Source organism: Fusarium oxysporum, chromosome 4, assembly GCF_000149955.1.
Source record: "Fusarium oxysporum f. sp. lycopersici 4287 chromosome 4, whole genome shotgun sequence".
Classification (NCBI taxonomy): Eukaryota; Fungi; Ascomycota; class Sordariomycetes; order Hypocreales; family Nectriaceae; genus Fusarium; species Fusarium oxysporum.
The window spans coordinates 2665842-2691273 of NC_030989.1; the positions used below are offsets into that span (position 1 = coordinate 2665842).

Consider the following 25432-nt stretch of genomic DNA (forward strand, 5'->3'; position numbering starts at 1 on the left):
CAGTCACGCAATGCAAGCATGTTAGCGAGGCCAACGCATCCGTCGTCAATCTGCATGGTGACACTTCACATCTCGCTTACAACCCCCCCACACCAAACCTGATATCATCAAAAGGGCACGACAAAACTTCACAATCTCTGGAAAGACACAATTTAACAATCCAAATAAGAAGCATCGGCTTCTCATGTATTGATATACAACCCCTCAGGGCTACCTAAATACAAACAACTCTTCCCAAAATCCCAACCCAATGCAAACAGCTCCGTCATCTGTCTTCCGTGCGTCATGCAATAATTCCACCTCCACTCAAGCGTGTGCAAGAGCATCTTTCATAGTATTCATAAATAAAAAAGAAAAGAAAAACAACCAAAAAAACGAAAGGGAATAAATCGCTGGTGGGAAGGGCATTCTTCTTCGCCCATCCATGATCTGTACTTGAAAAGAGGAAAATATCCGTAATGTAATGTAAATCTTTGTCTCGTCTACCGTAGATGTTGGCATCCACCGGTCTTTGAAATGCGCCAGGGTAATATGCAAAAAGAGATGAAATGGAAATGTGTAATATGAGGGGGTATTAAATCCCGCGAGATTGTTATGCCATGACGAGTGAGCGCTCCTTCTTCTCCTTGTTCTTGAAGAGGGCCTTGAGCATGTTGCTGTTGTTGCGGTTGACCTTGGGTCGTACAGTGACTTGTGATTCGTCGTCTCGTCGGCTGCTTCGGCTGTCGATTGACCTCGTCTCGATCCTCTCGGAACGCTTACTCCTTGATGAGCGATGGCTACGCTCACTGTCGGCGATGCTCTCTGCGTAATCCTCACGTCGGGTACTCCTGTCGTCATCATCACGACGACTCCTGTGACTGCGATGGCTACGGCGGCTGTCGTCTGTTCGGTGAGTCTTGTGACTTCGGGAACTCTCATGTGTTTTACTTGTTCTTGTACTTCGGCGGGACTTTGTGTCGAAATCGTCTCCTCCATAGCGACTTCTTGTCTCCCTGTCGGCCAAGGGTGTGATAAGCTCCATGTCGACCTCACTCTCATCCTCTCCATATGGCACAATGCCTCTTCTCCAAGTCTCAATTGAACTCAAGTCGTCATCAAGGATGAGAGCCTCGTCAACACCTGGGCCATACTCAACACCGTACTCGCTCTGGGTTCGCAGAGGTGCAGGTCGGTCCATAGGAACACCGTCATAAGCTAAGGCCTCCCGCGCCGCCTTCTCCTCCTTCATTCTCTGGAAGATCTTCCATCCTCCAAAGCAGATGACCGTGACACCAGCAGCGATACTCGTGCCAATCAAGAATTGCGGGGACGATAAGAGAGAAAAGACAGCTGGCGATCCACTCTTGAGAAGACCCAGAAAAGCGGGCGATGTCTTCTTGACCATCTTTGACAACTCAGCAAGCGAGAGCGCAACGGCCGCGGCGTGGTCTGGGTTCTTCTGGAGCTCGGCCATTGTGGTTGTAGCCGAATGGTGGATACATTTGGCTTCGGTTAAGAGTCCCTCGACGCGGTGAACAAGACCCATGGCCTGCTTCTCATCGACGTATTGCGGGTCCAGATCGGTGCGGTCCTTCAGATCGGGAGGAACGCTTCCATACGCGAGGTCCATGTCGATTTCCTTGCGCGGCCTCATCTGTACTAGTTCTCCGGTCGATCGGTTTCGGGGGACCATAGGGCCAGCGCCGTAGGCAGAGGGAGCCATGGCGCGCTGGGGCATGGCAAGCTCCATGGGGATCTCCTTGTATACAGTTCGGGTGGGAGCTTTGCTGGGAGCTGTGGCGGAAATCTCGGTGTGTCTCTCGAGGTTGTCAAGAGTCAGCGCACGGCGACTGGCAAAGTCCTCTCGGGGGTGTCGCGAGTGGACGCTTCGCGATCGGCGACTGCGTTGCGAGCCGGCTTCGCTGCGCTGGTCGCCGGCGCGAGGAGGATAATATCGGGAGCGGTCATCGTCGATGTACATTTGCTGTTGAGGAAAGGCTTGAGGTTGAGCATTGACGTCGAAGGATTGAGAGCGCTGCACACCCTGCTGGGCTTTAATCTCGGCCTTCTTGTCTTTGTAGTTGCCCTGAGCTTCCTTGAAGATGGAAAAGAGCTGCTTGCCCTGGGAATTGTTAGCCAAGGTTGGGAAGCGCAAGCGCAAAGGGACAACGGACGGTCTTGATAATCTTGCCGGAGTTGTTAACAATGGTGATTGTCTGTTCGAGCGCCATGTTGGGCAGCGGTGTAGGTTTCGTAGTCCTGCTCTAAGTCGCAAAGCTGCGACGAGGTGAGAGCAAGAGCTGTAGATGCGCGGGATATATGTCGAAGTGAGGAGGCCAGCTCTCTCTATTTGTCTGTCGAAATGTCTATCTCTGGTTCGTAATGAGATAGACAGACAAGACAGGACAATATAAGGAGCTGATGCTTGCCAATGCGACAGACTCAGACCGCAACGAAGTTGACGAGGTAGGTAAGGTAGATACAAGGACAAGGGCAAGCACGAACAACGCCCAGCCCGTTCTTGAAGGATACGATCCGATCAAGGACTAGGATCCCCTTTACAAGAAATAGGGAGCGCGATGGAATAAATGATTCACGCTTTCCCGGTCCCGCGGTGGGAATGGATGAGCTGAGGTTGATCCGCAGTGGGGTTGAGTTTGAGAGATCAAAAAAGTGGGCGGGGGGAACACAAAGATGAGAAATGGGTAATCCGAAAAAAATATGAGGTCGGTCAGGTTCCTTGCTTTGTACCGGTATAACCACTGAAAGAGGTAGCCCAGAGCTTGTGGTACAGCGGCCTCCGGGGGTTCAATTGCAGGGGACTAGCTCGCTGTGGCTCGAGAGACGGAGCACGTAAGTTAGTTTCTAGGCGGTGGCGCCGGGGAACAGAGAGTTCGGTCCACTTGATGGAAATGGACGAGAAAAAAAGGGTCTGTCTGGGAGGGAGCTGGAGCTGGAGGGGAAAACAGGTGAAAGTGGAAAAGCTAAGCTTGTTGGAGGCGGTGGATTTGTCGGTGAGGAAAAACCGGGAGTAGAGGGCAGGGTAATCCCAGATTTGAAGAGTAGGACAGAGGAGAGAGGATAAAGAAAAAGGAAGAGGATGGGGAAAAGGGGTTGATAAGTGGTGATACAGAATTAGAATGTATCAAATCAAATAAATCCCCCGTGGGCAGATAGACATGCAGAAGGTGCATTCACATCAACAGGATAGGTACGGTACATCGGTTTGAGTTTGTTCCAAGGCGGCAGAGACCATGGATTGGAAGGGATGGATGGGTTGGGCTGTTAAGTGACGGGATAACTGAACTGGATGGACTATCGAGAGCGACTGGCTGATAGTGATTCTCAGGCACAGTAGCTGTAAGCGAATAGGCCCAGAGTGTGACAAGCTGCACGATGATGAGGTCGTGTTACAGTTGGATCCCGCATCGCATTGCAGATGGAGATTGAAAGATGTGATCAAGATATTGACTCAATCATCCGTCCATCTTTGAACACTACGGTATGACGAACGCTGCATCCTCACAAAAACTCTCTTCCTCGGTACATATCGTGTTACTGTACTGTAGACTCAAACCTGAATCTCCAACACGATACCGAAATCACAGTCCCATCCTCTCATACCAGTTCTCTCGCAAGTTGACGCCCATATCGTCTCACCTCCATCACCTGGAGTCTCTGCCGATTGGTCCAAGAGCCCACCTCCTTCGTCAGGCGCCTGTGCATAGAATCCCAACAGGGCACATCCCTGTTTTTTTCGTTCCCTCTCGAGGCCCGCTAAGGCCCAGCGCGCGCCAATTCGCATCACACATGTGGTTTGTCTGGCACCCTATCAAATATTGACAGGGCGACGTTGACCTGCCCGCCTACGTAGGTAGTATCTAGTCTCGATACCGACAATTAGGGAGGAACTAGAAGCAGGAGAACCTGGGAGAAGAAGAAAAGAAGATGGCTGGTCCGGCATGCGGGGATGCGTTTCCGTACGAGACGAGATGTGAAGGGTTATGCTGGGCTGTCGATCTTGTGCTGCCAGCCTGCCAGGATGTTCCCTCTTGCGTTGGTCACGGGGATGAAAGAGAGCATGAATCTGAAAGTTAAGGTCAAGCCCAATCAATGCTGAGCCACACTTGGCCAACGACTTCTGTGGCTGAAGTTAGTCTCCTCTTCTCTTGTCTTTCAGCTGGCCTTGTCACACTCCCCACGGTCTCGACTCGTAGTCAGATGCTTACAGATGAGTCTATCATCAGATATCTTTTTTGTCAAGGCCACATAAGCCTGTGGCAAAGCAAAGTCTCATTCATACTCAGCTCGAATAATCGCTCACTGCCACAATTTCTCAAAATAATACCTCGTCTCTGCCCAAAGAAACACATGGGTCGATAACAACAAGCCAACCCAAGAACAGACAGACAGACATGCTATGCTCGGATTGAAGCAGACGATGCCATGTGGCAGTCTCCCCAGGCTAGTCCCCTACGGAGAAAAAGGAAAAGCAATCATTAGTTAGCCCTCCCGTGGCAGATCCTGCTCCTCCGAATGGTATGGGACTGATCGGCGGGCTTGGCTCACCCTAGACCTGCCTGAGTGAAATAAACAGGAAAAACTGCGTTGAAGGCCTCAAGACGGGATATGTTGTACTTAATTGCTGACCTTTGCTCCACTTGATGTCTCGTGTCGTGGTTCATTACGACTCTGTTTTATTTCAATAGCTCATCCTGTTTGTGGTGGCTTTTTTTAATGTTTCTTGAGTTGTCAGTCAACGTCAGGCTCTGGTCCGATTGTCGGGGTCCCCAAGATTTCACCCCGCAAACTTGAGCTTGTCTTGGCAAATACGTAGGTAATACTCAAAGTCAAGACGAGTTCCGATATGAACCGAGTCATGAGGGCTTTGTGAAGGTTACAGTTCTCATTGAGAGGGTAACTTGCAATAGCCGGAGATGCTGTGTTTTAACGTTTAACACAGTAGCAGAGTAGATACCCTATAACTTGATACCGTTGAAGTTACGCAATCCCTGCAACTCTCCCCTGTAAAAATTCTTTCTTGGCACGCACTGTTAGTGCACTGTTAGGAGCGGGATTTTCTACGGGCTACTCGGCCACACAATACTGCGGGGACGCCATCGGCTCCCTAACAGCAGTTTTCAGAGAAGGAATTTTGGAGAGTTCACCTTCTCTGACAACACCTTTGTCGGATCTAATGGCGGCACCTCAGAACCAGAACGCCTTAGATATCGGAGGACGGTGCCCGTGGCATCGGTAGCGACATCCTCCCGATCAACGACGCCGATTGCGATGGGTTTTTCCCCTTTGAAGGCAAGCCGCACCGCCGGCCTCTGATCCCTTCCCAAGGTTTTTCCCTGCCGCCACGACAGTCGACTACGAGCTACAACTTGGTTACTGGAGATTGTGGACTGCATCAGCAGATGTAGCGATGCGTGAGAGAATTCTGGTCGGTGGAAAAATTTGACAGATTGCCCCCGAACCCGCTGACGGGTGACGGGCTTGACAAAAACAGCGCCTTTTGTGCCTTGGTATGCTGGATGGTGAAGGAAGCGGGGTTCCCTGTACCTAGCTAGCTCAGCACGTCTTTTGCTCCAGTAGGAGATTTGGCTTCGTTACAGCCACCCAGACGAAAAATATACAAAACAAAACAAAAAACAAAAAACGCAATCCCTGCTTCATCGACTCAATCACCCCATTCAGCTAATCGAGCCCCGGATCTTTCTTAGCCCAGATCACGGACAGTCATGTCATCCCAGTTCAGTCTCTAAAGCCCCAATTCGATTCAATTTCCCTATGTCAATCATAGATATGACATCTAATATCTTAATCATCAACCATTGAAAAAAGCAAGTAACAATTCAATTCCCCGCGTCAATTCCGGATCTCCGTAGTGTCTCCACCAAATTATCCCGCACCGTCGGCATTCGTAACGCAACCTCACATCATCACATCAGTAAATCATGTCCTCAATATCCTCCCTCTGCACCGCACTGCAGACCTCCACGACACACGTCGTAGACGGTCTGCGAAACTTCGTCACGTATTATCCACAGGCGAGGCTGGACCTGGCTAGCTTGTCCCGGGAGCTCGCGGAGCTGCAGATGGTAGCGAGGCTGCTGCATCACAACGCCCAGGCTCTGGAGTCCGGAAGCGCGCCGCTGCCGGGAAGGTTGGATGAGGCGATCAAGGGGGTTGTTAGTGAGGCTGGGGAGTTGTTGGAGGAGGCGGATGACGCGTTGGATACGGGAAGGACGGCAGAGGAGAGGACGCCCTCTTGGTTGGAACATACTGCCGAGAGGCTGTCGCCGTTTGCAAAGCTGCTTGAGGGTTTGAGAAGTGCGATGAGTCTAGGGCTTGACTGTGTGTTACTGCAAGTTGACTTCATCCCATTTCATAAGATGTTCACTGACATTATCACAGAGCTATCAATTCTCAGCCTCATGATGGTGAGAGAGAACTTCCCGGCTACAGCAGCTCTCAGATTCTACAAGAGGCCTCAACTATCCGCTCACGATTCCTCCAAGAGTCAGACAGCGAAGACCCTAGAGTTGAGAGCCAACGATCCATAATCACAGAATTTATCGACGCTACTCAGGACTTCATCTCTGAAAGCTCATCTGCTGCTCCACCACCAATTGATGACGCAGAGAGTCGAGACCACAGCAACAGCAGCATCGCTAATCCAGAGTACGTCCCCTCTCACAAATATTTCTCAGTATATTAACATGTCAGAACAATTGCGTCGTCTCCTCACTCAGAAACGAATGAGCCGCCTATTCCGGATTACAATGCCATCGGTATAACCTCTCAAACACCGCTCCGCATCTCACTCCGCCACCTCGCCAAGAAAGAACTCTCCAACCATGAAGTCGTCGAAACCGCGTATGTATCTCGCCACAACGCCCCCACAATCGCGATCTCAACCCTCGAGTCTCCTACGCGCTTCTACGACACAAGCGCCAATCAAGTTTCATGTCTCCAAAACCAGCACGGTGTTAACATGATCTTCTCGCGCAATGGTCGTCAGTGGGCATATCTTAGCGAGGAAGACGGCAAAGGCCTCAATGCGGCGAGTCATGATGGTATCAACTTTAAGAAACCGGGTTGTTTACCTTGGTGCAACAGCAATGGACGAAAAATCCCGGTTTGTAAATGGCCCTGGTGGAAAGCCCACTTGCGTTCTCGCAGGACGGGAAATGGCTTGCGGTGGGAAGCACGAAAGGTCGGGTTGGGCTCATGGACTGCAGTGCTAATGTCAACAAGGCTAGCGTTGTGATTCCATGTCATATGGATGAGGTTACACACGCTGTGTTCACACCAGATAGCAAGCTTCTCATCACACAATCTCGCGACGGCACGATTCGCATAACGAATGTGGAAACCCGCGCATCAATCGCCAAGCTCGAAACCGATACCTGGAAGAAACCTGTATTCCTCGGAACGTCACCCGATGGAGAAGTCATCGTTTCGTTATGGGGCGATACGGTGTTCCACTGGAATCACGGCACCGCAGCCCTCGAGTCGTACAACCTCAGCGGGCGAAGAACACGCGAGGGCTGGCCCATTGCTGTATCAGCGGACTGTCGCTTCTTGTGCTGTAGAACAGATGATGGCGTTGATGTAAGTGATATGTACTCAGGAAGAGTGCTGTATACGATTAAGTTTCAGAGCGGGTTTGTCACGGCGGCGTCGTTTAGTTGGGATGGGAAATACTTGATTCTTGGAAAGGCGGCGTCGTGGATGGGGTTGAAGATGGGAACTTCGACTTTGGATGTTTGGGAATTGGTATTCTAGGCGTTTAAAATGGGCTGTAAGTTGGATATATGTACGCTACAGAGAAAAGTTATGAACCAGAATTTGACCTTGATATTTGTGTAAGTTTACTATTAAAGTCATTATTCATTGAGAGCATTGTCATACATGTGTACTCTTTACTCAACCTCCCTCCATCTCGCCTCAAGCATTTGTATCCTCATTAGAGGCCCTCCGCCCATGACCTCCGCCGCAGCCTCCCTCGACTGCCTATCGTACGAATACCCCTGCATGACCCATTCATTTGCATGTCCATACCCAGCATACGAGTTTCCAACAGTATAGCTATGTCCCATAGTAGCATCTTGAGCCCATCCCATGCTCTTATAAAACGTACCCTGTGTGCCCAACATCTGTGCCTGCATGGCTGCTATCTTTTGCTGATTGAGGATCTGCTCGCACTGCATGATTGTCTGTGTGTAAACGACATGTCTTTGCTCTGCGATGGCTAAGAGACCTTCTAAATCTCCAGTTCTACAAGCTTCTGTGTAGAGGCTTCTCATGCGCGGTGAGTAGATATCACACATACGCTCTTTTTCTGGCTCTCTCACTCCAGTAAGTGCAAAGCGAGGCTCGAGTGCTGTGCCCTTTGCAAAGGAAGCATAGCAATCTTCACAGATCTCCAAGACTCCCCATCCCCACCATCGCCTATTCTTGCTGAAGTTCTTCCTTGGACATTGTTGAACATGGCCCCATTGCGCAGTCCAGTCAAGAAACAGCTTCCTGTCTCCCCAATTTCGTGCGCTGACATATGCTTCGAGAGCCTGAACGGCTCGTGGATGACCCAAGCTGAAGCCGCAGAGATACAATTCGTCTGGCTTGGTGCTGTTGTCTTTCATGAACCATCGTGCCCCTCCAATTGGTTTGATGATGCCTTCATAACACGCCGCGCATATTCCCCAGCCGGGAGGATCGTTGATCGGCGTGTACCACGAACTTCCTTTCGTTCCATCCCTGTTGCAAACAGGATACTTGTCCATTTCCCACGCTGCATTCCAAAAGAGACTTCTATCCTCATCATCCAGTGCCTGATGCATTGGAATGATGTGATTCAACTGTCCAAGAATACACCTGGTCTGGAAGTTTCCCCCAGTAACCTGCTGCCATTTATCTTGATCTTCAGAGGCATAGAAGTAGTCGTGGTAGCACGCTGCACATGCTTGTAGGTCACTCGGTCCGTTCTCGGGCTTGTACCATGCACGCTCATTGGCGTTGATAGTGTCGATTTTGGGGCATTCCGGTATTTGTGCACGTTGGTTGAACTCTTGACAGAATTGGGCCCATTTGTTCTCTTTCGCATAGTCCATGAACTTGCGTTTGAGGAACCATACGCTTAGATCGCAATAAGCACCGCCTTCGTTGGGTAAGAGCTGATAATACTTGGCAAACGACGAAGTTATTAGACCATCCTCAAAACAAGCTTCGCAGATTGTCCCGTTTGGAATGTCAGCTGCTTTGTACCATGACTCTCCCTCGGTGATGTTCTGTTCTCTGCAGTCTTTGATACTCATTCTCTTCCTCATAAACTCGGTAAGCTTATCAAGTCTACCAGACTCAACAGCTTCGGGGAGTAATGTATCTTTGATACGCCTGGTGTTGAATCGACATCTGCGCTTGTGTCCATCGTCGTAGAAGACCTTTCGGAATGAGTCCCCGAATTTGGTGTCATAGATAAGATCTACATAGCAGCGAGCACAAATGACGAACTCTGGTACAGCAGCGTGATAGAACCAGTGTTGGGGGAAGGATATTAGTGAGCCTGAGCATTCGAGGCCTGCTTTTGCACCGCAGGCATGCAGCTGTGCTGGCTCAGGGGTTCTGACGCGAGGAGGCTTTGGCGCAGCGATAGGTTGTTGTTGTGGACTTTGAACAGGTGGTGGTGGTGGATATGATGGAATGTTTGCCTGTTGCGGCTGAGGACTTGCTGGAGCTGGTGCGTGATACGAATTACGTTGACTTGCCTGCTCCTGAACTCTAGGAGAAGGTTGTGCTTGAGGGCTCGGCGGTGGTGGAGGAAAGTATGGTGTCTGCTGCGAAGCCTGCCCAGGAGGCACGACAGCAGGCGACAAATGCCCACCAGACTGCGGCTGAATCGGAGTCGTACCCTGAGCAGGAGGAGGTCCAGGAGGAGGTGGTGGTATATAGCCCATTGAAGGACTAGAGGGCACTTGTGTCTGACTCTGTGGCGAAAGGTATGAGTTCTGAACCGGCGGAGCTGCATACGATACTGGTCTTTGTGCAGAACTCACACTCCCAGCTGTAGAAACAGGTCTTCTCGGTAAAGGCGGCGCACATCCTCAACATCCGTATTGATCCTCGGCGGTAACGGTGGTCTCTCCCCCTCCTGTCTCTGCCTCTGTATCTCATCAAACAACCTCTGCTGTTCTCTCACAACTTCATCCTCCGCAAGCTGATAGTTCCTCGCCTCCTCAGCTCTCAACTTCTCTAGCTCTTGAGCCTGCTTCTCTTGCTCAATTCTCATGTTGGCGAGATCTTCTGTAGCCTTTCTCATTTGAGCTTCATACTCTGCTTTGTAGTGCGCTGCGAGACGCTCTGCTTCACGCCATTGGGTTTCGAGCTGTTGGGTGTGTGCTTGAGGGGGATATGAACTCTGAGGACAAGTTTGCGGAGCTGGTTGTGTTGCTGGCGGCGTGATGTGAGGCTGTGAAGATGTCTGAGAGGGTTGAGCGCTCGATGGACGATATGGTGATGGCGGAGGGGGATATTGTTGCTGCTGAGGTTGGTACTGTGGCGTTTGAGGTTGCCCATATTGCGGTGATTGAGGCTGGTACTGAGTCTGAGGTTGTTGATACTGGGGCTGCCCAGCCTGATACTGCTGTTGCCATCCTGGAGGTGAACCTCTCTGATATTCGCCCTGCTGATATCCTCGACTTGTTCCTTGTCCATAATACCCCGACTCTCTCTGCCTTTGCTGCTGCTGCTGTTGCTGCTGCTGTAACTGAACCTGTTTCTTATACTCCTCTCCCACTTTACCAACAAAATCCTTTAACCAAGCCATTGTATCACTTCTTTAACCTTGAGTAACACAATGTCCAGGGAATGAGGGGCCCTGACTGCCTAAATACCCTCCCCACGTCAGATGTAGATGGGTTACAATAAAACCCGATCACGCCCTGCGCTGATCTGACCAGATGAGGCAATTATCGATCAGAGACCATTTTCATCAACCTTTAGGTAAGTTTAGTATATCTCGGTAGGCCTTTAGACCAGATTATTTTGACGCCCTGGTCTAAAACTTGTAGCGTGTCTGAAAAGAATCCCATTTTAGTCTTTTTCGTTCCTTAGGATGCATCCCCTAGGCTCCTTACTTCGCGGAGCATTGCCTCCAGATCTGATCATATCAGATGCGCGCTTTTTATTGTAACCTACAAACAAGGATCACAAGCAAGTCAGCCTGGACCCTTGCTTTCAGCTCGGTATCATCGGGACTTGGCCTTAAAGTTATCAACGCAGACTGTTTAACGAACAAGCTTATTTCCACCCTTCACAAAATCATTAACAGCCTTTTTATACTAATCGGCTCTCTATGTCAAAACTGTAAAATGTGCAATTGTCCCTGTATGCTTGCGATAGTCCATCTCCACACTCGACCCAGAAATCCTTCGATCTTCATTCGTTGATCTCAAATGGCCAGGATCCTCTGTAGCCTGTATCACCATCAGCGGAACACGACCGCACCACGGAATCTATGAGCCAACGTTCACAAACATCACAGACTGAGACTCGATAAAGTGTACCAAATTCATTGACTCCTATAATTGCATGCTGAGCCCCCTAAGCATGGCTTTTGTTCATATATCTTTCAGCTCATCGCGAGACAAAAGGTTGAACCTCTGTCTGCCCTGAGCCTCCATGACATGTATCAACTTCTGAATAAAAAACAATAGGTATATGCATGCATCCATCCCAATAGCAACAAACGCCTGCCCGCCCGGTTCATGCTGGTACTTCGTAACTATGTGTGTTGTTTATGCGTAAATGTACGATACCTCAACGCCGTTGTTTCATCAGTTGCCCATGTGTAGAACAACCCGTTGCGAAAAAAAAACATATTGCCTATATGCGTGGTCCGTCATCCATTCATCCGTAATGTGATGTATTAAGCTTCTTCCTCAATCATTGCGCGAACCTCAGGTTCGTTGAGAAGGATACGCTTTCCAAGTTCCTCTGGTGGCTTGCCGTCTCGGACAGCTCCAAAGTCAAGAATCTGGATCATGTTAGTACTTGTTACTCTTAAGTTATCTGCGCTGTAACATACCTCGACGTAGGTGAGTGAATCACGCTGGACAGCAGCCACACATCGTCGTTCGTCAAATTTGACTTGCCAAACACCACTGAGATCGCTCAACAAGTCCTGAACGCATTCGCCAGTTCGGACATCCCACATCTTGACCGTCTTCTCACTGCCACTAATAACTTTCCGGCCATCGTGCTGGAAACAGGTAATAGCCCCAGTATGCGCCATGAGAGTATTGCGGCATTTGCCATTTTCTGGATCCCAGATACGAAGAGTCGAGTCGGCCGCCGCCGACACCAATCGCTCATCGCGAAGGTCTAACAAACCGACGAGCAAACTGTGTCCCTCGAGAGTGTACAGACACGCGCCAGTTGCAAGATCCCAGATCTTGACCAGCGAATCCATCGAGCCCGAGATACAACGATTGCGTTCATGGTCGAGGACGACAGAGTAAACCTTTTGAGAGTGACCATGGAGCACATGGAGAGCCTCACCGGTGCTGATACGCCAAACCCGGACAGTGCTGTCATAAGAGCCACTGACGAGGGTGTCACCATGAGCGGAAATGGCGCGAACAGAATGCGTGTGTCCGGCCAACACTCGAATGAAGTAAGGGCAGTCGGACTCATGAGCTGGGGGGCCAGTCTGGATATATCGACGGGACCCAACCTCAGGAAGTCGCCAGACCCTGAGCTGACTGTCCCTGGAGCCGGTGATGATGAGAGGCTTCTCGGGCTGCATGATGGCCTGTCCACTGGAATCTCTCCCAGTCTCGGTGGGCATCAGGATTTGCAGGCAACGGACAGTACTAGTGTGCCCGTAGAATACCTGCTGGCAAAGGCCACGTTCGATATCCCAGACGCGAACAGATCTGTCAGTAGAGCCAGACACCAGCATGTTGCCTTCATACTGTAGTGCCCAGACACCACCTTCATGACCTTCAAGCTTCTTGCGGAGCTTGCCCGTCTTAGTATCGTAGATGTGGATGAGTGTATCGTCGCTACCTGTAATGATCTTGTCTTCGTCAAACTGGAGACACGTAATAACGTGACGAGGATGAGCTGCGAACGCGACGTGGCCAGGTTTAACCTCGCCGCTGGTCCAACTCTTACGGATCATGTGATGACGGCGGTAAAGTGACTTGTATAGATGAAGCTCGCGAAGACTGGGCAGTCCAAGCTGGGGATCAGGGACAGCTGTAGCGGCAGCATTTGCAGCAGACAGTGGTCCTTCCGACTTGTGTTGGCGGGCCTCGGGCTGCGACTTGTTCTCTTCACGAGCCACGGCTTCCTGCGCACTGGCACGTCGCTTAGATCGCTCGGCCGAATAAGTGTTGATCGCTCGCTTGCGCTTGGAAGCCCGAGACTTGGAGGCTGTCTCTTGTCGAAGAGTCCGGGTAAGCTCGTGCTCAGTTGAAGTCAACCGGGTTCGCATGCTCAAATCCTTTTCGTATCCATTTGCGCCAACAGGATCTTGCCAGCCCCAACCTTGGATAATGGCCTTCTGAAGTTCCCCAGGTGGGAGGGTGTAGCCATCTCTGTCAAACAGTTCCTTCCACCCTGTTTCATTACGATCAACAATGTTTCGCCAGTGCTTTGAGACTTGTGCAGCTCGACAAAGATCTCGGTGATCGAGATGAGACAAAACAGAATATCCAAGTTCCAGGGGTAACTGTCGTAAGAAATCACATTTGAGTGCTGGGTTCACAGCGTTGGCCACAACGCGGAGGGTCGGACGAGGACAACGGCGAAGAAACTGATACATCATGAATGTCTTCATTTCGGTTTTCATGGAGTCGAATGCCTCGAGCAGTGTCTGTGTGTCGACGACCTGTAGCGAATCGACACCTTGAGGGGCACCATCAGTGCGAGCAAGGGCGTAATCATCCTGGGAATGGCCAGTACGAACGAGAGCAGTCAAGGAATCATCTTCCATTGGCTGTGATTCATCAACCCATCTTGAGGGATCTAGGTTCGAGGACTGGAAGCTAGGCTGTGTCTCATCATCGTCATCGGCAGTATGTAGCTGAGCGGCTGCCAAGGTAGGCGACAGTCTGGGACTAGGAAGACTAGCATCTTGGGCGGCAACGACATCGATACTGGGACGGGGATTAAAGGGACGGATAGGTTGTTGTAAAGATCCATCAGCATCAGCGAACGGTTCTGCGTCAGCATCAGTAATTGGTGGAGTAGCGACATTGCTGCTAAAGACAGTATGTGAATCACTCTCTACAGGGCTGGTGGCTTCGTAATGAGGGCTGACAGCCGAGGAAGATGCTTCGGGTGATTGATTTCGTTCATGGTGTGACGAGCGTCGGTGAGCTGATCTCTCAGCCGCACCAACGACTTCTGAAGTATCGGGAGTAGCAAGGAAGCCCCCAGAAGGTCTGGATGACCTCTCTCCTTGTCGATTCGAATTATGGGCAATGGAGCGACGAAGTTTATCCGATACGGCGTTCAGGGGAATGGAGCGACCAGGTCGTCGAGGGTTCGAAGTGGGTGCTGAAGATTCGGGGGAATCTATAGTGGTGGCTCTAGAAGCGCGGGAACGGCGAGGATATCCTTCTGAGGGAGATTGTGATCGATGCTTGGGTACCCGGCCGAGGTTGGACTCTTGAGGGGACTCAGTTTTGAGTTGAGTGGGGGTAGAACGAGAATTGCAAGATAACTGTGTATATGTCAGCATGGTCTGTTCTTCATAGCAGTTGCAGACAGTAAGTGGGGAGCATAACGTGAAAACTAACCTGATGATCCATCGGTTCATCTTCAACTTCATCGTCAGTCTCAATAGCACTTGGCATGTTATACGAGAACCGGATCAGTTCAGGGGGAGTAGGCTTCATAGCGAGAGGATACTCTTTTGTGTCTAGGTTCTCCAGAGGTACAGGGTCACGAACGAAGACCTGAGGGAACTTTCGCGTGAGACGAGTAGTGGTCGTAACAGTCTTAGTCTCGACACACTCGCTCACCTCGAGCTGGAAGCGGCGGGAGCGGTTCTGAGTCCCCTCGGAGATGTTGACGGATACTGTTTGTGAAGCTTTGGGGTGACGAGGCTCAAGAGCCTGGCTAGTTGTGGGGGATGGTGTCATGATGCGGCCGGTGTTTGTGTGTGTTTGTGTTCATCCGTCAAATGCACAAGGCTAGGGACGAGTTCCGATTTAGCAGTCTTGATGGGATCAGTATCAAGACTGGTTCCGGAGCTCCAAGGCTCGTAGTATCAGAGATGTGTTGTTGGAACAGCTAAGCTGCGCGGGGAACAAGAAACGCGAAAGAGGAGAAAGTGGTTTTGTTCCGGACATGTAGATGCTTAAGCGAAACTTAAGGTTGTCTAACGGCCAGATTTCGAAGGTTTGGTGTTTTCGAGCCCTTACTCCACTGGCATCAGACTCTCTGGACTTGATCGAATGGGAAGACTGGTAGTGCCGGCAAATTTTGTGACAATATGGCCGTTATTGAGATATGTCGACAAGGGGGACGGATATCGACAACGGACGCGAAGGGCTTTCGATATGAGGCTAGCCTCAGGCCCGAGACCGGAAAGGGGACAACACGGTCGAAACGCAGTAGATCGAAGCTGATGGAGACGCGGAAGCCAGGGCGGCAGAACGAAGGGTCGTAAGGCTATCTGACTGAGCGAGCACGCGTGCACTTCAAGGCTGGGGAGGCAAGGGGAGTGTACAAGGGAGTGTGGCGAGGAGGGTGAAGAGAAAACGAGTATAATTAAGAAGAAAAACGAGACACGAAGTAACAAGGGGCAAAAGCAAACAAAAAAGAAACCGTCGCCCGTATGATTCTGTGTCTCTGGCCCTTTTCTGTCTTGGGGGGAAAGGGCTTCGTTTGCTGACGAGGCTTTGGTGAGAGAGAAGATGTGGTGCAGGCTGATGTGACGGAGGAGTTGTTGGTCTCTGGTTCTCGGGCCAAGGTGGATATGGACTCTCCATTTTCACAGCTAGGCCCATTGGGGAATAGCCTGGCTGTAGACTGGTTGGCCCTGCGTGCTTTCCTAAGACTTGGACAGGGTCTAGCCGGTGTCACAGGGACCGTGATTGGGTGAAAACGCGGTCGTCTTTGGGGAAGGGGAACATGACACCGGACGAGTTAAAGTACCTCTCCGCACGAGTCCAATACGACTTTGGAGGTGATCGTGAGAAAGGGTACTTTTATGCACGTCGTTGCAACCTCATCACAGCAGCAGATGGAGTTCGAAATAGGGAATTAGGAAGGGACTGTCTGTTGGTGATTGTGCATCGCCCATGCCTACCTACCCGGTCTAGCGAGACGCTATTCGAAGCGTGCGTTGCCTTGGTCAAACCGGAACGAACCTGGCCCTACGACAAGTACGGTTACGGCCGAACCACGGCTCCGGCGACGCGACGGATGCTGGAATGAATTCAAGACAATGGAGGCCCGGGACAGGTTCTGAGAGTTAGTCAGCCCTGAAACTTAATTTGACGCCTTGGTCGATTCGCAACAGGATTTCCACGGTCCAAATCGAGCTCCAGACTAGCAAGTCCCACTGAATCCTCCGTGCTGGAAATCAAGGCCCGTGATGGTATTCAGCCCAGGTTGCCTGTTGCAACCTCACGTGATATCTCCACGTCTGTGTTGGAACCCGGAGGGTTTGACAATGGCACTGGAACATTGGGGGCGTCTATGGGAATGGATCAATTACACGAAACAATGAATTGGGTTTATACTGGGTTCTATGCAGCTTCTATCGTTATGCTTATCTCCGTCAAGGGATAACCCAAATAGGATCAAGATTGATCCAAGGGAGCAGTCCAATAAAATAGGAGATAATGTACAGTAGTAGCAACTCCTTTTCTCTACTCTGGATACTCGATCATGTTTTTCAGCTGGCCGAGGTTCTGCGGCTTATTACCTGACGCCCCTTGTTTATATCCCATCCCTTCTTGAATTTATTCACAACAAACCTTCTCCTAACTCAATGTTTCCATGATAAATCATCATCCACCATTCGCCGACTCCATTCCCGGCCATCCAATCCTTATCCACGGTCACCGCCGAGTCCTCGCCACATTGTAAAAATCTCACCCCCCGATCCAACCTCACGTGCTCTCCGATTCGGACTTAGTCAGCCTACCAATTCAGGCCTCCCGTCGGCTTATCCGGATTTCCTGTACCGGACGGGTACCGACATTGGATGCGGGGGTGGCCCGATCGGGGCTTTGTTGGGCGATTCGCCGATTCTAGAGCTGGGCCATCATGATGCGGTTGAGGAATGTTGGATCATGTATTGAAACAGACGGTGAGTTTTTAGTTGATTCAGGGGTCATTCGCTCCGTGATGAGTGTATTGTGATTCATCGTAAACTGATGTGCTAACCAGATATCGCTGACATTCGCTTTTTGTGGTATCCCCAAGATCGCATGATACGCCGTTATCATGATATTAATCCAAAGCCCTCGCTAACATCCAATCATTTCCAAATATCGACTCTCATCCAATGTATCATGATATGTAAACTGGCATACGGCTTCCCAATAGCTCACTTTTACTCAGCTGTACATCCAACTTATTAAAGTCGTGCAACATTAACCAGCATATCATGCGGAAAATCAGCGTGCACCAAACATCATCATGCGAGACCTCCTGTTCATACAAAGCAGCCTCGAGCCTAGGTCTAGGTTGCTCACTTGCTAACGAATACGCATCACTCACAGCACTACCAGGTCTGCTAGACATGGAGGGACGGCCGTTGGCCATGGGTCCAAGAGGAATGTTCTCCACGCTGGTTTGTAGACGAGGGGCTGGCATGGGGGGAGGCGGCGAGGACGCCCGTTCAATACCACGCATGCTGGATGCTTGGGTACGACCTGTGCCTGCGCGGCGGAAACCGTACCCTGCAGGGGCACCAACAAGGCTCGTTCTGCGATCTGTTGAACGGGCAGCACGAGGGATAACCTTCTCACGAATAACGTGAAAGTAAACTTCCAAAAACTTGTGCTGCCGCTCATCAGGACTGGCTTCGTGCATGTCCTCGAATCCGATGGGCGCAACTCTAGGCTGTCCATCCTGTCGTGTGTGTGGTGTAGCCGGACTCCATTCAGCGTGCAGAGATTGCGTATCGGACGAACGGTCTTCCCCGTCATTCAATAGACGTAGAACTTCTTGAATGTGCGATCGCAAAACATCTTGGACCATTTCTCGTCGTTTCTTCTGTACCTCGGACTCATGAACCTTGATGCCCAACTGCTCTGCAAAAGGGGTAACAGTGCCGCTGGGTTCCTTGGCTGTCAAGATCTGATCGCAATCGTCGATGGCTTCGTGGAGTGCCTTGAGGGTACACATCTTCTCGGTTACGCTTTCGTCCTTGTTGAAGGCTAGAATTTGGTCGACATGCTTCTTAATCTTCTCGATAATGACAGGGTTTCGACGGGCTCCGGGCAGTGAAGTCGGAACCAGGTCCTCGTAAGCTTCCATCACTTTGACTAATGACACCGACTGCTTATCCCAGCGATCTGATGTTGGGTTGGGAATATGGGTGAACATGCTGTTCTTGATGTGAAAAGTACGACTCAGCATACCGAGGATTTCGAAGGAGACTAAAACTATTAGTAAATGTATATCCAGCGAGGCAAAGAAACCCACCAGGAAACAGATGCGATGTATGCTTGCCAGCATCTTGGAAAGCACGGACAGCATTGTTGTTACATCCAATTCGGATAAGAGTCTGAGAAATCTCCTCGCGAGTCGCCAGCTGAAGGAAAGCCAAGTTCTCTGGATCATCTTCAGGAAATCGAAGGCGTCGCTGATCCAAAAGCACGCTGTAAATAGTCGACACATAGCCAAAACAAAGCTCCTTGACCTGGTCAACGGGAATCACTCGATTTGCTTCGAAGCGACTCCTCCCGTAAATACTGAAGGTAAACATTAAACCGAGATCAGTGACCTTTTCGCCAATGACCATAAAACCATTGCCTTCGGCACGATAACGCTCACGCTTGCGGTCGAATTCTTTCCAGTAGATACCCAGAGCCGCCAACATCTCGATGAGATGGCACATCGTCGTCGTCGCGTAGGGGCGTAGAACAGTCGCGGGCATTGTATCCCAGCTTTTACGTTTCCGTTGAAGAGCTACTGTCATAGTATGTGCATCGTATAAGCTAGGAGGGTTGGTAGGAAGATCGTGGTGCTGTGTCTGCGCATTGGGAGGCCCAACTTGTTTATGCATGCCCTCGTATTGACTCTTCTGCCACTTCTCCGACTCGTGCTCCATACGCTGTACGGCGCTGAGAAGTAATGTCCATGAAGCTCGCTCGTTATCAGCAGTATGGATACGCTCTCGTTTCGTCTTGTTGGCATATTCCTCTCTTGGGTTGATGTCCAGCTCAGACCACGTGTTTTCGAGACTCTCGGGACTTCCATCTAGAAAGTATATCTCTGCTCCGCGAATTGGGCCATGTTGGTTGTCTGGGGGCGAGACGAAAATCACAGGAGCTTCAAACTCGACCTCGAAACGGAGCTCGTCCCAAGAGAAGCGACGGGTTTTGGTGAGTGCCCATTTTCCCATGACTTTCTCATTGCATTGAGCGTATCCTGCGGCAGAGGCGTAGTATTGTTGCATGACCTGCATGAAGGTAGCTGCCAGAGCAACCAAAGACACGAGGAGAGCCACGATGGCCACCACGACTTCGGGGTCGGCTTCAGCCATGGTGTTGAGGTTGCGATATTCTCTCGGCCTGTTCGTTCGTTCGTCTCGGTCTAGGATGGTTGGTACCACGTAAGAGAACGGCTAGTCGGAGTTGTAGAGCGCTGGACAATGCAGCAATCAACTATGGGCACACTGGCCTTGCTCGTCGCGGGCTCGGAGGCTGAGTTTGACAGAGGTCAACACGACATGAAGTGATCGTCACGCACGGCCATGAACCAATTCCGGCGTATTTAGTCGTTCAAGGCGTCGTCATCGTTACAAAGTGGAAAAAGACTGAAGAAGTGTTGAAAGGAGAACAAACTGGACAAACCCACAGGCGCAGAGCCTGGTTTGAACTTCGCAGTCGCGCAGCTTTCTTAACAAGGACAGGGGATGCCACCAGGGCTATAGAGTCCAGGGTTCAATTGGGTCAAGTGCTTATTGAGTGGATGCTGGAAGCATTGGGGGCTGTGGCCGCATCGAGGGTCGTTGCAGGCCTCAACTCAGGAGGTCAAGTAATCTTGAAGAAAAGGGTTTGGGTAGCGGGTTTAACATGGAATATCACCACGGATTTATGCATATTTCCTGCGTTTAAAAGTGAAACCTTGAGAAGGGAAGCTCTGATTGGAATTTTACCTCACCAGGTTATGAGTCTAAGATTGAGTTGGGTTGCGGCCCGTCATGACGTTGCGGCTGATAGCCCTAAACTTTAGCGGATTTCTCCCTGAATGGTTGGTTGATTGCGGGGAGCGGGCGCTAAAGTCATCCCGTCCCGGCTCGCATCAACATCTCAGCCTCAATCGGCTGGATTATTGGATGAGAATGGGAAGCTGAAGGCTTAACGATGACCGATTGATCATGGACTCCAAAAACAATCTTAATGTCATACTTATCTGGTGCGATGGTGCTGATTCTAGCGGATTTAAGTGGAATCCATAAGTACAAATGGTTATTGGATAACCCCCTCCAAAATTTAAGAGTAAAAGAAGCCCATCCAAATGCTCGCCACAGGACGACAATAGAACTGAAGATATACAGAACGTGTAATATTGTAGCCGACTGTCTATTTTAACACACCTAACTCTACCCCGAGGCAGGTCTCGCAAGCCTAAAAAACCTCGGTCAACAACTATGTATCATGTCGAATTGGAGCCACCCTACAGCTTCTCCTTACGTCCCCAGTTCCTCTCCCCATCCAGTATCAGCGCAACATGATTACTCAACGCCACAACATCGTCCTCCCTATCGAAAACAATAACCTCGGCATCATACCTCCCATCCTTGATAACCTTTGCACTGATCCGTATCCTCAACCACTCCTTACCCTCTTTTGGCAACGCTTTCTTGACATCCAAGCTCATCGAAACCGTGGGCATCCAAAAGATCTTGTCAAATGCAAATCTGTCTTCAGGAACTGGTGCATCCAAGTCTGTTGGCCGGTAGCCCTCGATTATGAGTGCGGGCGCGACGTCAGCGATGTAGCCGAGTGCCCATGTTGTCCAGCGTTCGTTGTTGGACATGCGGAGCCAGAGATCCCATCTTGCTGGTGGTGTTTGTTTGTACTTGGGGGAGTAGAACTCGACGTGTTGCATCATGGGTGCTACATCCATCACAACCATGTGTAAACGCTCCCAATTGGGGTCTTCATCTGTTGCGAGCTTGGTCAAGTCGACCGAAGGAGGCGGCGCAGAGAGTTCAAAGCCAGTTGGCAGACTGAGGCCTTGTTCACCATTGAGCAAAGTATTCGTGACATATGCCGCGACCTTCTTTTTAGACTTATTAGATATCCAAGGGCTCTCGGACAAGAGACCTTCTTGATACAGCGTAATATGGAGGATTGACAACGCCCGGCCTCTTCGAACCTCCTCCACTACAAGCACAGCTGGACCGATATGCGTGGCACTAAGAAAATGCCAATGAGCAGCGAATGTATCAGGTTGCTCGTAGGGTGCAAGGTAGATACTCGCCGCGCGCAAGAACATGGCCGATATATAGCCTCCATGGGGGACTGTGCCGGTTAGCAATGAGGTGAGCTATTGGACAAGCGCTTACCAGTTCCAACAGCAAATGCTTGATCGAGGTTGACTGTGAATGTAGTCATCTCTTGTTGCGTGACTCGTGAGTTCACTCCTAGGGACGGATAGCCTGACATGTTGTTCTCAATTGTTCTTCGTTTTGTAATGCACCGTGATTGATGGAGGGCTTTTGCTCATGTTCTGAGCCTTGATATGAGCATATGAGCCGAGGATGTAATGGCGACAGGGGTACTGTAAGCAACCAATTGTTGGGTTATGCCAGTCCTCGCAAATCTATTCCAGACAGCTGCTTCAATCGCATAACATGCAAGATGTAACATGAGCCGCTGGTCTGGACAAATCATACTGTATCGCTTAATGAACTTTCGCCAAATCATACATCTTACAGAGGTCTTCTGGCATGTACTGTCGATATTCATAATCTTCGTCAAGAATCACAGCTATGCTTATGAAGGTCTAGAAACTGTGATGGATCGAAACACAAGACTTGAGTTTGAGTTCATGATTAAATTTACCTCATGCTGCCTTAGATGATGCTAAATCCAATCTCTTCACAATTTAATACATGATATCATGATTACTCGAATTTTAACTACGATCTTGCAAAGTCCTAATCTATACTGAGGAATAGAATTACATATTCTGGCAGTAAACTTCTGTTTGTCAGAGCTTATACACCGGACTTATCGGTAGGCGTATCTTAGACACGGGGCTTCCGCAAAAAACGCACTGGGGATTACGTCCCCCACTCTCCCCGTACAGTTCGTTGGCACAGTCGGTGCACATCACAGTAACGCATGTTGTATCTGTGCATACAGATTGTAGACTCGAATTTTCCTCCAAACAATGTGCACAGTTCTTGATTTCTTGAGGTAAGATGATGTCCCGGAGCTTCATTTTCAACTCGGTCTGGTTGTGAATAAACTTGCCGTCCAGTTCCAAAGGGGAATTGCTATCAGGCATGACTTCAACCTTGCTGGAGAAATGAGTCAAATCACAGTCCCTTGTTATATGGAATAAAGACTCCCCTTGTAGGGGGGGTTTTGATGACATTGTCATCGTTTCTGAGGAAGCTTGATATGTTGTGCTTGACCAGGTCACCTACAGTCGTTTCGCGGCTCTTCATAGTAGATACACCCAACACACAGGCACAGCATTGCAAATTGCTCGGATCAACATCTTTGAGGTCAATTTCCTTGGGCCAGATAATTCGGCTGAGGCACTCGGAACATTGCACGGTTGGCGCCGCGCTTCCGCTTTCGCAGTAGAAGCACTCGGGAGGTTTCTCTTTGTCATCGTCGTCAACGACGTACTGAGCTTGACAAGAACCGCATTCAGTCCAAAGCACAGGTGTGCTATCGTCATGATCCTCAGGTGCGTCGATGGGATTGCGGCCAGCGGAACAATAGCGGCATGTACGGTACGAAGTCATCACCGTGACTGAACGGCGACGATTGCATCTCTGACATATATCCGCGTGAATTACCGCTGCCTCTGCATTGCTTGGACGCCAACCAGTCTTCACAGACAGCTTAACCGTGAGACTCTTCTCAAGCTTCTGGTAATCCACCAGCTTCTGGAGGAGTTTACGGTCTTCACCTCTGAGAATGCTCTCTTGATCGGGTTGAAGCGAACGCCTTTTTTCTAAAACCCGGTCTGCTCCGAGTAAGAGAGACAAATACTCAAATCTCCACGTTTCGGGATTCTCGGTCGTGATCCACTTGTACCGAAATGCCACGAGCTGATGGAGAGCTGCATCGATTAATGGGATTATCCCCCGGCTTGTGACAAATGCAGCAAGGAGAGAAGCTGGACGATCTGTAAGTTGCGTTCCAGGAACGACAGCATGGAGCAAGTAATTCTAGAATTTGCCTCCGTACTCAGGCATTATTAGTGCAAGAGGGATCCGAGGAGTCAGGCAAGGCCAAGAGTTTGTCATACTGGCAGGCATATCCTTCTCCTGTTGAACGTAATGCATCCGGATCAGAACATTTCCCAAGCGTCCCAGAATATCCATGTCGTACGACTTCCAGATGTTGAGTAGCTGTGCACGAGTAAGGGCTGCATCGTACTGATTTCCCTGTAAATCGATCGTGTCTGGATCTACACATACAACTGGGAATTGGCGATTTGCAGGAAGAGCTGAGATCTCCTCATTGATCTCATGGAAAAAGGTATACGACTCTTCCAACCAAGTCTGTGCTTGCTTCTTGTCTCTTGCATCGGGTATTTGACTAACCTGGGCTCTAAACTTTCCCAAGAGGCTTCTCTTTATGTTGTTGTTGTTGCCAGTTTGGTCGCTACAGACAGCGCGCCAAAGTTGCCCGTAAAAGGGATGGATAGCGATGACTGATACATTGGTGCTGATAATTCGATCAAGCTGTTCCACAATGACGTTTTTGTAGTCTTCATCGCCATCAATATACTTCCTGGCCAAGTTTCTGCTTGTGTATATGCTGAATTGCCCGTTGTCGGTGTTGACACTGTCATATCGGACACGGAGGCAGCTGCGTGGCCCAGCAAGAGTATTGGTTTTCTCGAGGTTGTCAGAGTACCTGCCGCAGGATCTCTCAATATCGGCTTCGGACACTGTATGGGTGGTTAGGTCTCGTTTGAAAGCTACTTTGGAGGATTCTGGTATGTCGATATTTCCATCAGCCCGCATCCAAACGAGGAGCAGGCCTATAGTGAGTCGACAGATGACTCTGCCACTGTATGTCGTAAGATAGAAACCGTCCCCTGTCATGGTAGATAGATAGAGATATGGACTCCAATTACTGATGCTGAAATTGGATCCGAAAGAAAGTACCACAGCTCTCTTGGTATGAAAACCATTGCCCGCGAGAATATGGGCGCCAGTAACCCAATCCCTGAAAAATTGACCTGTTACCCCATACTCCAACAGGAGTTGAAGCTGCTCGAACTTGTAATATCCCGAACTGGTCTCGCTTCGCCCACTGGTATGCTCGAACATGGGAGGAGCATGGGTATAAAGAAGGAGGATAGTCGCGTTCTGACCCGCTCTCATCTCCTGATACGCTTTGGCAAGAGCCGCTTTTGAAGCAGGATTTGACTTGTACTCGGAGTCATCAGGCGCCTCTAAAGCTTTAACGAAGTTGAGTATGTCGTCTTGACTCGGAGTGCTGGTGGCACTAAAAGGAGAGCACCATCCTGACCACTGTATCACGTTAGCAGAAGTATAATTACGATAGGCTAGGACTCCAATGCGCTCAAAGCAGTCAGCAAGAGCCACGAAGTTGATGATATCGGGAATGGCTTCTTTCAACGCCTTAACACCGACGCTCCCGCCTGTTATGGCATCGAAAACGATCATCAGATCATGGACTCGAGATGGAGTGCTCATGATGGCAGTTATTGATGGGAATAATGTGATGGATGATTGGGAAACGACTGCAGAAGCTGTGCGATGTTACTTATGACTAGAGGTAGCTCAAAGATAATGGGTGATGTGTTGTTGTTATTGTTGAATGATGAGCTGTTGTGTTGCGTAAGGTATAGAAGGAGAGGCACCATCAATGTTTTGAGGGCAGCCAGTCGTTAAGGTATCGAAACGCCCCTTTCCCTGACAAGTACGCCTGCAAGCTCAGATATTGGGCGTGCATAGGTAGCTTTTGATGTGTTGCCAAGGCATGGAAGCTGGCAAGGCAGGCGGTTAGTTCTTATCTGG

The 25432-nt window shown here is 50.0% G+C and overlaps 9 protein-coding genes across 10 annotated transcripts; 2 read left to right on the top strand and 7 right to left on the bottom strand.

Annotated features, from left to right (window-relative positions):
- Positions 1-151: 151 nt before the first annotated feature.
- Positions 152-4140, bottom strand: FOXG_03815 (uncharacterized protein). The gene is made up of 2 exons (XM_018381687.1): positions 2157-4140; positions 152-2104 (listed from the first exon to the last, which is right to left on the bottom strand). Exons 1-2 carry the CDS (start codon positions 2211-2213, stop codon positions 593-595), a joined length of 1569 nt encoding a protein of 522 aa, XP_018238238.1. The 5' UTR covers positions 2214-4140; the 3' UTR covers positions 152-592.
- A 1464-nt stretch (positions 4141-5604) lies between these two features.
- On the top strand, positions 5605-7908 carry FOXG_03816 (uncharacterized protein). Its single transcript, XM_018381688.1, has 3 exons — positions 5605-6355; positions 6406-6672; positions 6718-7908. The coding sequence occupies exons 1-3, from the start codon at positions 5946-5948 to the stop codon at positions 7259-7261; spliced, it is 1221 nt and encodes a 406-aa protein (XP_018238239.1). The 5' UTR covers positions 5605-5945; the 3' UTR covers positions 7262-7908.
- Positions 7779-11120, bottom strand: FOXG_18665 (uncharacterized protein). The gene has a single exon (XM_018398802.1). It carries the CDS (start codon positions 9945-9947, stop codon positions 7917-7919), a length of 2031 nt encoding a protein of 676 aa, XP_018238240.1. The 5' UTR covers positions 9948-11120; the 3' UTR covers positions 7779-7916.
- FOXG_03817 (uncharacterized protein) lies at positions 10468-10842 on the top strand (the record flags this gene model as incomplete). Its single annotated transcript, XM_018381689.1, has 1 exon — positions 10468-10842. The coding sequence occupies one exon, from the start codon at positions 10468-10470 to the stop codon at positions 10840-10842; it is 375 nt and encodes a 124-aa protein (XP_018238241.1).
- A 109-nt stretch (positions 11121-11229) lies between the features above and the next one.
- FOXG_03818 (F-box and WD-40 domain-containing protein CDC4) lies at positions 11230-16114 on the bottom strand. 2 transcript variants are annotated; one of them, XM_018381691.1, is made up of 3 exons: positions 14799-16114; positions 12077-14722; positions 11230-12025 (listed from the first exon to the last, which is right to left on the bottom strand). In XM_018381691.1, exons 1-3 carry the CDS (start codon positions 15141-15143, stop codon positions 11918-11920), a joined length of 3099 nt encoding a protein of 1032 aa, XP_018238243.1. In that variant the 5' UTR covers positions 15144-16114; the 3' UTR covers positions 11230-11917. The 2 variants fall into 2 exon arrangements, with proteins under 2 accessions (XP_018238243.1, XP_018238242.1); XM_018381690.1 differs by having other exon boundaries at positions 11341-14722; positions 14799-15946.
- A 588-nt stretch (positions 16115-16702) lies between these two features.
- Positions 16703-20113, bottom strand: FOXG_03819 (uncharacterized protein). Its single transcript, XM_018381692.1, has 2 exons — positions 18667-20113; positions 16703-18620 (listed from the first exon to the last, which is right to left on the bottom strand). The coding sequence occupies exons 1-2, from the start codon at positions 19727-19729 to the stop codon at positions 17527-17529; spliced, it is 2157 nt and encodes a 718-aa protein (XP_018238244.1). The 5' UTR covers positions 19730-20113; the 3' UTR covers positions 16703-17526.
- Positions 20114-20734: 621 nt separating this feature from the next.
- On the bottom strand, positions 20735-21958 carry FOXG_03820 (uncharacterized protein). The gene is made up of 2 exons (XM_018381693.1): positions 21761-21958; positions 20735-21716 (listed from the first exon to the last, which is right to left on the bottom strand). Exons 1-2 carry the CDS (start codon positions 21858-21860, stop codon positions 20866-20868), a joined length of 951 nt encoding a protein of 316 aa, XP_018238245.1. The 5' UTR covers positions 21861-21958; the 3' UTR covers positions 20735-20865.
- Positions 21959-22408: 450 nt separating this feature from the next.
- FOXG_18666 (uncharacterized protein) lies at positions 22409-23176 on the bottom strand (the record flags this gene model as incomplete). Its single annotated transcript, XM_018398803.1, has 1 exon — positions 22409-23176. One exon carries the CDS (start codon positions 23174-23176, stop codon positions 22739-22741), a length of 438 nt encoding a protein of 145 aa, XP_018238246.1. The 3' UTR covers positions 22409-22738.
- A 429-nt stretch (positions 23177-23605) lies between these two features.
- Positions 23606-25108, bottom strand: FOXG_03821 (uncharacterized protein; the record flags this gene model as incomplete). The annotated part of the gene is made up of 1 exon (XM_018381694.1): positions 23606-25108. The coding sequence occupies one exon, from the start codon at positions 25106-25108 to the stop codon at positions 23606-23608; it is 1503 nt and encodes a 500-aa protein (XP_018238247.1).
- Between the last annotated feature and the right edge of the window lie 324 nt (positions 25109-25432).